We start from the raw sequence: 16,702 nt of genomic DNA on the forward strand, positions 1-16,702 counted from the left end.
TATTTAAATTTGGCATTTAAAGTCTGAGATTGTGAATTCTCAAATATTGTAGACCAGGGATGGATGTAACATGGGCTGAATTAAGTGGTCATTTTAACCACTTAGAAAGTAGGTATAGGGATGAAATCATTATTATACATGAGTGACAATAGACAGTTGTGAAATTCAAAGTAAGTCCCAAAAAAAGTACTGTACAAAAAAAAATCATAATTATTTTGAGGTAGAATTTGGTCCGCTTACTATTATAGGACAGAATTGATATCTTTTAATTCTCTTGTTGGATTTTAAATTTCAATCTTATCTAAAACTTTCATCTAAATGTAAGAACAAACCTCGAATTATCATTTCTAAGCATACAGGAAGGGTTTTAGCATTGCTTTCTTCATTTAATTCTACTGGACCTACAAGGATGGAACAAAATAGGACAGTGTGTTTCATGTAGGACAAATGTTTCATGTGTTTGTTCATTACTATTTTTCAACCAGTTTGTTGTTTTAGAATATATTTGTAATTTTTATAAAAAAAAAAAAAAAAATGACATTTTAATTTTAATATAAATTATAATAAAAATAAATATACAATACATACTTTAAAAAAGTTAATTTGTTTAAAATGAATGCATATGCAAAACTTAAAATGCAAAAAGTTTGTATTTTCTAGTCTTAAAAGTTATAAAAATTATACTAATTTGTAGCAGACAAGTATGAGAAAATTATGCCAAAGTTTGAGCTAAATTTCACACACACACACACACACACACACACACACACACACACACACAAACTTCTTAAAAAGTGTTACAACCACATTCATGGTCTCCCCTGTTAAAATTCATTAATGATAGGTCTTGCGTTTATGATTTTAAAAACACTTCCCTGTTGGGCCTCACAATTTCTTTTTATTTATTTCCATCTATGTGCTGAGCAGCGTGTTGCCTGAAATCCACTAAAGGTGTGCGGTCCTTATTAACATAAACAGACTATTAATTGACATGCACATTTTATTTTTCCCCCGTCATTGTTGTGGTCTTGGACAGCTATCAACTTTAATTTTAAAAGAGCAATTTAAAAAGTTTCCTATGGTTTCTGAAACAATGGACAGGAAATTGCTTACCAGAATTATATGAGAGTGTTTTATAATAGGTTTTCAAATGTAGCCAGTCAACTGAGCTCAATTCTTCAAGTGAAAAGACTCTTTTGCCTCACCTAAGAGGCAGTGCTTCTGGGCAGTAAATACAGCACCAGTGGAGATCAAATGTATCAACATACGATTCTTAATAGCAGGAACATGTTTTTCCGCTTCACTGCTACAATATGGGGAGCTGAATAGAGATCCACGCCATGTTAAATCGCTCACTCTGAGTGAAAAATTTCTATTGCTATTGAAATACCAGTATAGTGATAGACTGAGAAAAATATGATAGCATGGTGTGATGGAGCCATTGTTGGGGTAAAGTCAATACATGCTCTGCATTTACTCATCACCAGGAGTCTGAAGAGAGAACATGCTAGTGTAGTAGCTGAACAAACATGCCATAGTGCATAAGTAAAGTAGCCCACAGAGGGAAGATAAAGAGGAAAACTTGACAAAACACTGAAATGATAATAAGGTACCAAAAGGAATATACATAGCAACCGTACTGTAGTGAAAGTGCACCTTAATCATTTACATTTTCCTCTAGGTACAGTTGCTCTTTGTAAAATCCTATGGATTTTAAAGAGCTTTTACCATTCCAAACCACAGATCACCATCTTCCATCTGTTGTTTCCATGGGACTAAACGCATGCATTTTTGTCAGGATACTGAAAAGGAACCACAGATGCACCTTGACAACTTGTCAAATTATCTATACGTGAATATTCTGTGTGTAAATTACATATAATTCTCTGAATATTTCACTTTTAGTAAGAAAAAATTACATATTTAATGCAATCTGCTTTGTAGAATTCTGTAGATGTCCAGCCCATAGAGTCCCACTGCATTTGTTCTTCAGTTGGAGTTTATGGCAGCCACCTGAACCATAGATTTAATTAATAGAGGAAGATTGATGTTGATTGATCAAAAGGCTCTAAACACAGCATTTTTTGGGTTCAGCCTGGATGCTGTCTTTTAGTGCAGGTCTGTGAGAGCAGCATGAGCGTTATTTGTATTGGATAAACTACAATTTGTATTAAGGCTGCACGATATATCGAAATAAAATTGATATCGCAATGTGACTTAGTGCTCATGATACGGTGTTCAGCGTCTCTCACAGCAGCTCAGTTCATTCCCTGTGAACCAAGCTAATCTGAGTCACAGAAACACTGTATCTTCAGTAGCACACATGTAGATGAACACACATGTATTTATTTGCCAGAAAACCACCAAAGTAAAAGCTTAATGTTTATAAAACAAAGACATTTAGACAAATATTGTTATATTTTTTAATACTTACCTATTCTAATTATTTTTAAATAGAACTGTTCATGTCATTTAGTAATCATTTCTGTATTTTGTCAAATCTCTATATATTTCACAGATAAATATTGCAATGGCATTTTTTTTTCAATATCCTGCAGCCCAAATTTATATGCCATGTCAATACAATAAAACAGTTTTATTGAGCACTGTTTTTTTTTTTTTTTTTTTTTTTTTTTGATTAGAAAAGGAAAAGTGCATCAGAAGTAGTAACAAATTTACTGTAACAAAAAATTCCTTGCATATTGCTATTTGTAAATATTGTAGAAACACATTTCTGTCCTTGGTCAAATATTTGTTGATTATTTAGTAATATTTTGAGAAGCAGCATTTTAGAGTAATGTTTTGCCTTTTGATAAATGACATTTGTGTTTCCCCCTTCTTGAAAATCACCAGCCGCCACTGGTTTGTGTGTGAACATGTTTTTGTGTGTAAATGTATAGATTGATGTAGTCTGCTACCAATCCAAAAATATCAGGGAGTTTATTGTTTATTGAGTACATGTGGTTTATAATCTGGCATGTATGGGCAATTGCAAAATCATTATTTCTTAGGTTGAGCTCTAAATTACACATTATTGATTGGTGTGTTGGGTTTACACTGGAGGCATGGGAAAGAGAGAGAGATAAAGGGTGTGAAATAAAGAGCGACAGAGAGGGTATTTTAGGTGTTTTGAATAAAAGCTTAGCATTTAGAGTAAGTAGAGTCCTTTCTTTCACGTTGTATTTGATATGTCTTGAGATGTTTAAACAGTTGCCATCTTTTTATTTTACAAAATTTTAATTTATTTATTTATTTAATTATTTTGGATTACTAAAGCTCATACTTTGATTTTTAAGGATCAGGGCTGTGTTTCTCGATAACGCTGTCTCTTAGTGCGCTACTAAGACTCTAAAAAAGGTATGCCTTAACTAAAGGTGTACCATTTCTAGACATGTCCCCCAAATTATACCATAGAAGGTTGCTTAAGATATACCTTCTTACTTGTGACGTTACCAGGTGCTGTCCATGGCGGTGGTGCTGAATTTGTTGATATCAATGGCTAGAGAATTAATTATTCATTCTATGCATGGGCTGCTTCACTGTGTTATGTGAGGAAGTGTTGATTTTAAATAAAGACACACAACTCTTTCATGTTAGAACGCAACTAATTTGTGTGAAACTTGTACTTTTGCTTTGCAACATACATCACATCAGTGAAGAAAACCAAGAAAGAAAAATATATGCCCAGAGCACCTCCCAGTGGGCACCACATAAAAAAACCAAGGAATAAAACATACACAAGACACTGCTAAATAATTTAACAGCTTTTAACAGAAGAGAGAGAAAAAATAACACCTTGGGCCTACACAAGTCCTACAGAAAAACATTGTGGTAAGAGTGCTTTCCAACAAGAAGCACTTCAGAAATAGTTGAAATTGCATTTATAAGGACTCATGGGGGCTTAAAAAAATTATCCGAATTGCAAACTCAATCCAACCCTTTGGATATTTTATATAATTTTGAAATGAGTGCACGAACCCGCAACCTCATGGCCTATAGCCTAGCCTATATTGCCTATATATAGCCTATAATGGCCTATAACATAGTCTATATCACTAACTGGCAGTATACCTGCACTGGCCTTTGAATGGTTCATTTATATTATCATGTCTTCATTTTCATCGTGTCTTCATTTACTCCACAACCAGGGTCGATTGCCCAGCAGCCGCATTTCATATTGGTGTAAATCACAAATTTTAGTTTTTGGTGACCTACCCAATAAAAACGCAACAGGAGAAACATATAATCAACAGCTACTATTACAGAGAAAAAGAGACAAAGAGAGAAAGAGGAGAGCCACAAGCAGCTAAATTTGTCTCGACAAAATCGGACCAACAAGATCTAAAAACTGCTGAATTTATAAGTTTTAATACACTATATGGCTCCACAGACAGCGCCATCTTTGAGTTTGCACAACAATTATATTCGTATAGAATGAGATGTAAAGAACTGTGAAAAGTTATAAGATATAGAGTGGTCCAGACCAACGAAAGGTATACTTAACTAAGAATGTTTCAGGGAGACACGTATTAATGATAAGGTACAGGGTTAAGGTACAACTTAAGAATGATGTAGTGTTAAGGAGGTTTCGGGAAACGCAGCCCTGAACAATTTTGGTTGAAGAGATGGGTGGAAAATATTCCTTAGTCATATAGGAATCAAATTATCATAGACTTGATATTTTGATTAAGACTGTTTTGTTTTGAACCCATTACCCTAGCAATGACATAGCAATGTTCTTAAGACCACTCAGAATACCTTAGCAACAACATAACAGCATGGCAACCATGCCCAACACCTTAGCATCATGGCAGTGCATTTTGTGCAGGCTACCACTACTCATATTTCCTTCATAAAATGTACAAATCTAGTTGCATCTTGTTGTTTTCATCAGCAGGGTTATTAGAGGAGTGAAGACCAAGAGTGAAGACCAATTACCCTATTAAAAATGGCAGACTCTAGAGCGATTGCCACTTATACCTGACATTTGCAGCCCACAGTGCCAGTCAATTTCCAGGACAGATGTGAGCTTGCTTATACTCCTCAGGGCAGATACCCATGTCAGCCTGGTTATGGCCACATGTCGCCTGTTTACACAAAGTCAGTCCCTTAGCAAATGGTGCTGGGAACACATGACATTTTGGACTCATTGTCCAGCTGATAGAAATCATTAGAACAGAGCTGCAGTACACTTCTGCCGTTGAAAGCGCTGAGCTTGGTAAATAAATACAATGTTAACACTGCAGATTTCTACCGCCTGAGCGATTCAACATAAACAGAGGCGGGGGAATTGAACACATCCCATATCCCATACTATTACACCTTTAATTATCCTAATTATTGACTAATTGAAGTGAATTTTCCCTTAGCTTAAAGGAATAGTCTGGGTTCAGTACCAGTTAAGCTCAATTGACAACATTTGTGGCATAATGTTGATTACCACAAAAAAAAAAAAAAAAAAAACTTGTCCGTCTTTTTGTTGCAAAACAAGTGAATGAAGCCTGTTTGGAAGATTTAACTGCCTTTTTTATTATTTTGTACTGTTCTCTGATTACCAATAATAATACAACCAAGAACATAATATCAAAAAACTAAAATACTAATATAAGTAATATTCTAACCCCCCTCATCATGACCCCCCTCATCAGAATGCTTTGTTTGAATAGGCATGGCTGATTGTAGACTCGAAAGTAAACATCACTGTTATGATTGGCTAATACTTGTGTATGTTTGACAGTGTACATCCTTCATGAATGGATGCTGCTGTTATTTAGGTTAACATACGCATAAATACTCAGTACTCAAATGATCTGTAATAACAAACAAAGTAATAGTGATCACATAATAAAAACAGTTACTCGCACTTGCAACATTACTGCAGATCCAGTATAACAAGACCCTGGTGCTGCACAGCGTCTTGTCTTCGAAGCCATCTTTATTATTTGGTTTTTGCGTAGACCTACATTTGCTTCTCTTATTTTATACACTACATACGTGAATCAGTGGGTGAAGCTAAATAGGCAGGGATGTAGAATTGGGGGGCGGGGCTAAACAGGCAGTGATGTAGAAGCAGGCGCTGATCATCTTCTGCAGAGGCGGTGTTTATCCACACTGTTACATCATAAAGAAATACATTCCACAAGCTGTCGTTTTGGCAGATTAACTTCAAGATAAGCTGTTTTTAGACTAAGTTCTGAAACTTACAGGATTTTTTTAAAGTACAGTGACCTCTCATATTTCAAAAGATCAAGGGAATTTTGTTTCCTTACTTTATGACCCCTTTAAAAGAAGAAATGTGAAGTATATAAAAGCACTTCCATTAATTCTTTTGTTGCAAGTTGTGTATTATTTGAGCTTTAATTTAAGCAGTTTAAATCATAATTTGAATGATATTTATGGATTTATGATGTTACGTCGTCTTGGAAACTAAGATATAACTTTACACAGAAAAGGTTAGCAAGGGATTTGTTTCACACTAAAATCATGTTAACATGCGTATTGTTTTTGTCTTGTGGCTGTACTGTTGAAACAGTGATTATTTTGACATTTACAGATTGGCCCCATTCACTTCCATTGTAAGTGCATTACTGTAACCTAGATTTTTGCTGCCTTTTTTATACAGAAAATAAGGGACAAGTGATCAGCATCAGCTTAACTTGCACTGCAATCCAGAGTGTTCCCTCACTGAACGTAGAGACTTAGAAATATTACAGCATCTTCAATCTTACTTTAATGTGTGTGTGTATGTATATATATATATATATATATATATATATATATATATATATATATATATATATATATATATATATATATATATATAGTATAGATATGTTAGGCATAGAGATTAAATCAAACAAGTGGTGATTATACTGATATTTGTCTTTCCCAATCTTTTGAAATGTCTAGCATCCCTCAGCATCCCTCAGATGTTCTGATTCATATTGATAAGCTGAGAAGAAATTCCTTCTGTATTTCCAAGGCAAAAAAAAAACTGCTTGGCTTTGTCTTTTTGTTCCTTTTCTCATCGTGTTTTCCCAGCTCTTATCAAGTAGTTTGTCTCCCCGCAGTCAGAGACATCTAATAACGTGATCATTTCTGCCGCAGCTGGTTGCCATAGCAACAGCTCCAGCAGTCCACACTCAAATCAGCGCACAGGGCCCAAGAGGCGAGCGAGGAGACTACATGACAGACAGACCTGAGGAGCGAACCGCAAATCCCCACCTGCATTATCCCCGAAGAACAGAAAAATGAGTTTGAAGCACTACCGCAACCCGGCACACCGAGAGACAGAGAATCAAGCTCAGTGTCATACTGAGGTCTTAAATAAAAGCTTGTTGCAGTTACCAGATCACCCAGTTGTCATGGAGAATCAGGTTGATCTGGACTTGGGCTGTTAACAGAGCCAAATTTTTTTTGTTTAGCCCCCGATATTGAACATGGACTGCAGCCAGCTGAACTCTCTTGACTGTGACTGGTCACTGATATGGCAGTTCAAAGACAAAAACACAGGTGAATTTGTTGCTTGCATTTGCCCTGGCTTGTCAGTCAAGCACAACTTGTTCGGCACGCACACCACTTATCTCCCTCTCCTCATCCTCACTCACCTTTCCCTCCATTCATCACTCCATTTTGGGAGGAGAGGGAATAAAGAACAAATAAAATGTCTGCTGATGCGAAGCTGTTGTTTCTCTGTGAGAGACTGCAGGGAGAGCATCAGATTTTAAGTGTCAAAAGTGCACATTTTTGAAGCCTCATGAAATCATATCATAAATTTTATTTTAGATAGTGTAAAGTTAATCTGGATGTTAGTGTGTTAATATAATTACACTAATTGGCAAAATAATGTAATGATATAAAAAAAACATATAAATGCTCAATAAGCCTTTAATTGCATAAAGCCTATAAGCACTCATGTGCACATAGAACTTGCCACAGCACACCGCATTAGTAATGATTATGAATGCATCTGGAAAAAACAGCTAGAAGACTGGACATGCACTTTTCATACGAATTACATAATCTAAAAATATTAGTTTTACATTTGATTTGGTAGATAATTTTTTTCATGTCTGTGAGGCAAACAGAGTTTCAGTTAATTTTTACTTTTTTTTGGACACCCTGTTTGCATTCATTATTTTACAAAAGCACAATCTTTTTTTGTTATTGTAATGCATACAAACAAAAGTAGACCTTTCACAGATTCGAAAGATGTATTACTCCTATCTGTATGAGCTAAAATTATGGAGTATTTTAAGTTAAATGCAAATGAACACTGGTGCCTCCAAGTTAACTGTCATACAGATAGCACACTACTGTTCAGCTTCCATACTCCACACAAACACTTCAGTAGTGCACATTTGTCTAAAGGTTAATGTTGGAGCTAGCAGTCATGAAATGTTGGTGCAACTTGATAAGCCACATTTGCATGGACTACATGATGTGGCGACACTTCCTGTGGACTTTTTTTTCTGAGATTTAGCGACTTACGAAATTTTGAACGACTAAGCGTCTTCTGGTCAACTAACGGTTAGTTAACTATTAGGGGGCAGCCCTAATAGTCGGTTTATTTGTAAATGCTTTTTAGATTAAATATTTGGCTATTTAAATAAAATATTTAATAAAATAATAAATATTTAAATACAAATCACAAGCCTAAACTTCCTGTTTCGGTAGGAAATGCATCAATACAAGAAAGAAGACCTTGTTCATAAGGTGATTTGTTTTCATGGGGTTTTTGAAGAACATTTTATGTGTTTGATGAAAAAAAAAATGGCGTTACAAACTTTTCTAGAGAAGTTTAGCAAAAGTGAGCATGTTAAAAACTTTCTTTCAGCATATGGCCATCAGTGGGCTTATCTACTCAACAAACAAGGTAAAATCTGGTCCCCTCTGAGATGTCTACTGTCATGTCTCTCCTGAGACTCCTGTAGACAAACATGTGGCGTATCCTCAAGGGCAAAACTGGACAGTTGATTCTCGCAGGAAAAGAGCCTGGTGTTAATTCCTGTGGATCGCACCACTCCTCATTTGTTAAAAACACCAGGGTGTTAATTCATTAAGCACTAAGACTGTTAATTTGCCCAGGACCAGCTTCCGGAAAACCACAAGGTCAGAAACAAGCTTTCTAATAGGAGTCCTTGAAGGCTGAGACTTATTTTAGACTCAGGTTGAAAGATGTCACAGGAAGAGTAGAACAGAATAAAATGTCTCCTTAAGAATGGTTACACAAGGCATTCTTTTAAATTCATGCTTGCTTCTTCCTTGTCATTCCATCAGTGTGGTCAGATGTAACCTATTATCTGAGCCCTGAAGCAGCAAACGGCTTGTTGACCCACCGAGAGTTGACACATCCATCATGGAAACACTCATAAATGCCACAGACTAATTTATCAAGAGTAGGCCGATCCATATGCCTGTGAAAGGAGTTGTTCTGTGGTGACCTCCAGTGGAAATGAAGTCTTAAAGGAATAGCTGTTACTGAAGAGCAAGACACCTCCTCTCCTTCAGATGAAGGTCTGGAATTCATGGCAGCTTTCATTGGCCAAGGCCTGCCCATGAGGCCATTTAACCGACATGTCAAACAACTAATCACAGTTTGTTTCGCTCATCATCACGTTTCAAGGCGTGGAAATGACAGACCGCCACAATAACAGACCGGTGTGTAAAACTCTTGGACATATTTTAAAGATTCTATGCCGTGAACTTTAAATATTTCACATACTTTTGAAAATCCAGCGTTTAGTTGATCCTGGTAAGTGCTTGTCGTCACAGTTTTAAACACTACGGCATTCTTCCTTTCGTGAGGGGGTTTGGCGCCACGGTACCTTTGTTTCCAGGTGGAATTTTAAAAAATGTGACACACACATCTCGCGAAAATCCTGTAGAATTCAACCAATCTGATGATGACTTCGACACTCCTGAAGTGTTTCCACTTTTGTGTCCCATATACAATAGACGTTCAGCCAACGGTCCATGGGCATGACGTCTGAGGCTGAGACTAACTCATCTCAGAACTCATTCATCACAGTAGTTTAATCCCATGGAAAATGAAAACACGAATTGGAAAATGCACCAATGTTAAAATGGCTAAATGTATATACTGTATAATTCACCAATTTAAAATGAAAACTTGAAAAATCTAAAAAATAAAAGCTAATTCTGAAAAAACTTATATTAATAAATAGTATAATCATTTTGAAATAATACTGTAACAACACTGCTGTCATACACGACCTGCATCCTTCCTACACTATAACAAAAACTGTAGAAGAAAAAAACTATTTGTCTTTCTACTTCAAAATTCCATGTTTACTTTAATGTGTTACTTACAAATTATTTGTAATTAATTGGTAATTACTGTCAATTTCTGAGTGAAAATAGTTTCTACACTTTTTTCAGTGTATTACACCAATCTCATGCTGAGTTATCATTAAATCACTCATGGCAAACTTATTTGTAATTCTTTTAATGTTCCTTGAGGCTCACTTATAATGTTAGTTTATTTTCACAAACTAACAACTGTTCTGACTCTCGCACACTTTTCAAAACTTTCTCTTCTCTTCTTTGTCCTCCTCCCCCTCCTCCTTCATCAACTCTTACAGCTGATGACTTTGTAGTTTTCTTCATAAATAAGACAAGAACCATCAGTGATCAATTCTCCACACCACAGACGGATGATAACTTCATAACGACTAATACACACTCTCTCTCCTCCTGCTCTCCACTCTCAGAGACGGAAGTTACCAAACTTATCCTTTCCAATCATCCTACTACTTGTCCACTTGATCCTATCTCCACTCACCTCCTTCAGGCCATTTCTTCTTCAGTCATACCTTCACTTACTCACATTATCAACACCTCGCTTCACTCTGGTACAATTCCCACAGCATTTAAGCAGGCTCGGTTAAGCCCACTGCTTAAGAAACCATCTCTAAATCCAGCACTTTTACAAAACTACAGACCGATATCCCTTCTTCCATTCATTGCAAAGACACTTGAGCAAGTTGTGTTCAACCAACTCTCTATGTTTTTTGTACAGAACAACCTCCTGGACAGCAACTAATCTGGCTTCAAAAGTTGCCACTCAACTGAGACTGCCCTGCTCTTGGTAACTGAAGTCCTGCGACTGGCGAGAGCAGCTTCCAAATCCTCAGTACTCATCTTGCTGGATCTGTCTGCTGCTTTTGGCACCGTTAATCACCAGATTCTCCTGTCCACCCTCAGAAAGATGGGGATCTCTGGAAACGCACTTCTGTGGATTAAGTCCTACCTCTCAGGTAGGTCCTTCAGGGTGTCTTGGAGGGGTGAGGTTTCTAAGTCACAACTTCTTGCTACTGGGGTTCCTCAAGGCTCAGTGCTTGGACCACTTCTCTTCTCCATCTACATGACGTCATTAGTATCTGTCATTCAGAAGCATGGCTTTTCTTATCACTGCTGTGCTGATGACACCCAACTCTACTTCTCAATCCAACTAGATGATCCGATGGTAGCTGCTCGCATTGCAGCCTGTCTGAGAGACATTTCTAGCTGAATGAAGGATCATCACCTTCAGCTCAACCTTACTGAAACAGAACTGCTTGTGGTTCCAGCTAACCCATCATTTCATCACAACTACTCTATACAGCTGGGTTTGTTGACCATAACTCCTTCCAGGACAGCCAGAAACCTAGGAGTTGTGATTGATCATCAGTTACACTTCACAGACCATATTGCTACAATGACCCCGGTCCTCCAGATTTGCCTTATACAACATTAGGAAGATCAGACCCTTCCTGTCATAGCAAGCCACACAGCTTCTTGTCCAAGCTCTTGTTGTCTCCAGATTAGACTATTGTAATGCTTTCTTGGCGGGCCTTCCTGCATGTTCTATCAAGCCTCTGCAACTGATCCAGAATGCTGCAGCAAGAGTTGTCTTCAATGAGCCAAAAATAGCTCACGTTACTCCTCTCCTCATCAGGTTACACAGCTACCAGTAGCTGCTCGCATCAAATTCAAGGTACTGATGCTTGCCTACAAGACGACCACTGGCGCGGCACCAATATACCTAAACTCACTAGTTCAAACTTATGTGCCTTATCACTCTCATGGACCTTTTTCTGGACTGTGCCCAGCTGGTGGAATGACCTCCCAATCTCAATTCGAACAACTGAGTCTTTACTCATTTTAAAAAAACATCTAAAGACACATCTTTTTCGCCTGCACTCGACCAACTAATACTAGCACTTACCTTTTCTTTTCTATTCTATTCTGTTCTTGAAAAAATGAAAAATAAAAAAATTGCTACGTGTTCTGTGGTAGACTAACTGAGACTTGTCATGGCACTTGTATACTTTTTTTGTTCTCTCGCTGGTCTGACTGCTTCTATTGTTCTCATTTGTAAGTCGCTTTGGATAAAAGCGTCTGTTAAATGATTAAATGTAAATGTAAATGTATATTTGCAAAACATGATTATTTTGAGAATATTAACAACATGAAGGTAATGTATGGCTTCTTGAGACCTGAATATACTGCATTTGCCATGCTGTTTTTTTTTTATTTTTTATATAGTGCTCTAACATGAGGGCGAGTAAATAACAGAACTTTCATTTTTGAGTGAACTTATTCTTTCATTTTGGACAATGCCCTGTAAAGTCGAGTGGGACATTGATTACATCTTTGCTTACTCTGTCACAGTACTTGGCATTGTAATGGCATTGGATCACAGCTCCCCTGGTATGTTTTGTGCAGTCTCTTGAATTGTCCTCATTGTGCTTTCAGGTCTCTGCTATCACACTTTGAAACCTCTGAAGCAACATATGTGGGCAGTGTTGCGTGGCTTAATGTTGTTGGCACATTTAAAAAGTGGTCTATAAAGCAAATCTCTCAATGTTGGCCCACCTTGTTGTGAGTCGTGGAAGGGTCATTCTCCATCTGTTGAATGCAATAGGACATTTTTTTTACTCCTGCATTATTTTATGAGACAGGGATAAGGGTATAAAAATGAAGAATAGCTTTCTGAATAAATGTCGAACAGGGTTTTAGATGACCTAGTCCTGTGTGTTACTGTGAATACTGAACATTTTCATTGCGTGCGTGGATGTTTGGGTAAGTGTTTGCAGCAGCTGCAGTTTGAATGTGAATATGGGCTCTTGGAAGCTCGCTTGTCTCCTCCTTGGGGGATGAAACTGTGCAGTGACTCCTGACTGCAGACAATCAGGCGAGAGACCACCACGCAATACAGATCAGCCAATCAATGAGGCAAATTCTCCTAAACCTTTGTGTCCTGTATTCATTATCATTCATTTGCAGCCGCTGGACTGGCATTAGTACAAACTACCATCACTACATCAGAACACGCTCGTATTTTATGGTGAGCTAGACGCTGCAGCCTGCCATTATTGCTGAGGAGACACTGCCCCCTGGTGTTGGGAAAAGAAGTCTGTCAATGCAGCAACAGATGCCACTGAACAGACTGGGACCATTCGGGGTTATTTATAGGGTGTTACACATATCTCAGTCGCTCAATTAATGTGTAAAAATGAAACAATCTGACATTAAATTTCGATCCATAATGCAGTCCATTTCTGTAATGCGACACACAATAAAATTGCGCATAATTGCGCATATATTTAGGCCGGTAGTAAATGTCCAGGCATGGAGTGCAGCACTTTAGTTATCTAATGAAGCTTCATATTTGTCTTACTTTAGCTGACTTAAGACAGCGTTAAAAAGTTATTTCTGAGCAAATGGATGATTCTTAAGCTAGGGGAACATTTCTGTCTGTAGTTTTGAAGAAAAATACTCTAGTTTTGGATGGGGGGTTATAATGGATTTTATGGTGTCTCTTACTTTTTTTCTTTTTAAATGTGCAGAAATTGCCAGGAATTTGTCTGTCCAGACTTTTTAACTTTTAACATGCTGTATAAATGTTTTGTAAAATTCAGCTTTGCACATGTTCAGGAAAATCCTGTTTTAATCAGTTTATTTTAATATGGGTTTTCAAGGTTTATTGTTTTTAATTAAATACCGACCTCAGATATTTAATGAATTGTTAAGCATTTGTAATTGAAATGTCATTAAAGTTAAATTCAAATTCATATGTTTATATGATTATAAATCATGATTATGATTCCTAACCTTCTTGACGTATAGGCCCCCAGTTGTCCAAAACAATATTCACTATTCAATCCATTACTGTACTGGATATATAAAATATTGTTGGTATTTATGCTGTAATTTTGACAAAGCTGTTTACTTTTATTAAGAGAAACTGGGAGCATTGATATATCAAATTGAAATTAATTGACTTATTTTGTATTATTAGAGATTTCAAGAACCAAATAGTCCTCAGTAAGAACAATATTTAAGTTAGTTATGGGTGAGTGGAATATGATTTTGATTATCTTTGATTTTCTCTTTTCTCTTTTTTTAGTTAGGTTGTATTAATATATTAATGAGACCCCCTTGAAGCTTTGCTGAGTCCAACTGGTTGAGAACCACAGTAATATATGATTTATAACGGTTTATAATAATTCAAAAAGAAAACTATTTCTTTGTCTTTGTATCATATGTTGAAAGTTAATCAACTTTCCAAGGCTTCCAAAAAGTGAACTGTCATTACCATCACAATGTCAGTAATCCACACCATCACACTTACAACCAAATTTTTCTTGAAATCCATTTTGGACTAATAGGTCATGGTATGGATTTTTTACTATCCGTATTGTAGGATAAATGTTATAATGTAGCTGTAGTTTGAAGTAGTCTGAGTGCCCAAACTAAAAAGAATCATCTATATGTTTGTCCGTGTCCAGGATTCTGGAGCTTCAGCAGAATGGAGACATGGACATCCTGAAGCTGAAGTGGTGGCCGCGGGACAGTCCGTGTGACCTGTACTCTCCTGTGGGCACTCGAAAGACTGGCAGCGCCTTGGATATCCACAGCTTTGCTGGGGTCTTCTTTGTACTAGCAGCCGGTGTGGTGCTCTCCTGTCTTATTGCTACTGTGGAGACCTGGTGGACACGAAGGAAGGGCTCCAGAGTGCCATCGAAGGAGGTGAGAGTCTTGACAGTTGATGTAGGGATGTGGTTGATCATAAACCTATATCATTAACATAAGAGTGTGGGAGATTTTCCAACTGCCCAAGAACAGATGGGATCCAATTGTTATTGAAATTCAAGTTCAGCAACATTCCTCTTAAATGTCCACTTAATAAAGGGCAATAAGGAAAGAAAGGCATAAAAATCAGCAGTATGACCAAAGTCTTATTATAATATGATTTTATATCAAGTTAACTGCTGCTTACATATATATATATTATATATATATATATATATATATATATATATATATATATATATATATATATATATATATAATATATATATATTAAAAATAATTAACAGTTATATAAAATAAATATAAAATATAGATTTTAATATTAATTACTGTTATATTAACCATGTGGCTATACAAATTTTTGGATAATGCAATGGATTTTATACTTCACAAATTAAAGATACTTAATCTTATTTGATAATTTTCTCTTTTATATGGTATTTTAAGGTTGCAAATTAAAAGATAATAATAAGAAGAAAATTGCAACATTTGAAGCTGTTGAAAAATAGCTGTTATACATAACTGTGATCTCAAATCATTCTATAATATTGAGTTGCAAAGTTGCTCGGCCACGGTAACCGATATAAAAGACGCAACTTAATAAATTTCTTTATCATTTTTAATTGTAAATAACAAATCCTGATAGCCACACAGATGTAACGGTTAAGCAGAATTCTCAACTGGTCATATACCATCAGACCACCCAGCCTTGGGACAATATTAGCAACATCAACAAAAAAGACAAGAGTTTAAATTGAGAAATAGTCAGCATTACAAACAGCAGACAATGCACTTTTTCAACAAATTAATTTTTCTGTTAGCGCACTTAAACAAGCGAACCTCTCCAAAAAGAACACAATGTTGTTCAATTGCCTGCCAAGCACATTAACTAGAATAGAGCTCTCCTGAGAAAAAATAAATAAATAAGCAGGTGCCAGAAAATATATGTGCTGATAAAAGCTGCATATATCTGGATAATTACTTTAAGACAAGTCTCTAATTTTTCTTTAATATCCCATCTTGTGAATATCAAATAACATTAAAGAGTTTAAACATATTGCACATATTGTTTTTCTTGTTTTTACAACTGTTTGCCTATGGTTCTTTGGCATCCATTTAACGATAATTAACAAATGAGCCCACACTCTGCAGTTAAACGCTTGCATTTTACATGAAAACAATTGGTTACAGTGACAACACATTCATATGGCTGCGAATGAACCTTTGTGATGTTGCTCTTGACGCATTTCTTTGATTTGATGAGTTTATAGCTCCTTGTTATCTTCTGCAGCTGTCATATTGTGGGTGTTTCCTCTCCTGATATCACATCCCCATCTCCCTCATTACTCCGACCAAGTCCCATCACCCACCCCCCAACATACACACCTGACCTCTCCTCACAGCCCTCTGGTCCGAGTCATCAGACTCTCCACAGGCCAAAAAACACAGCATTTCATCTCCAGCGTTCCACCTGAAAAACAATCTCCGTAGTGCTTTTGATCAGTGGTCAGGGGCCTTTTCTTGTCTTCCGTCCTCTCGCCATGAAGCAGCTTTTATCTGTCAGGGGCAGCAGCAGGCCACTCATGACCCCACAGAGAGAGCC

The 16,702-nt window shown here is 36.7% G+C and overlaps 1 protein-coding gene across 4 annotated transcripts in view; it reads left to right on the forward strand.

Moving 5' to 3' along the window:
• grid2 (glutamate receptor, ionotropic, delta 2) overlaps positions 1-16,702 on the forward strand; it is a 382,152-nt gene that overhangs the window by 357,771 nt on the left and 7,679 nt on the right. For all 4 annotated transcript variants that reach the window (XR_006155441.1, XR_006155442.1, XM_042729881.1 and 1 more), the window contains exon 15: positions 14,796-15,036. Coding sequence is in view for 2 of the 4 variants with exons in the window: in XM_042729881.1 (XP_042585815.1) it covers positions 14,796-15,036 (241 nt within the window). In the remaining 2 variants the exon portion in view is untranslated. The remainder of the gene's footprint in view (positions 1-14,795; positions 15,037-16,702) is intronic.

The sequence above is a fragment of the Cyprinus carpio genome, chromosome B8 (assembly GCF_018340385.1).
Source record: "Cyprinus carpio isolate SPL01 chromosome B8, ASM1834038v1, whole genome shotgun sequence".
NCBI classification, from domain to species: domain Eukaryota; kingdom Metazoa; phylum Chordata; class Actinopteri; order Cypriniformes; family Cyprinidae; genus Cyprinus; species Cyprinus carpio.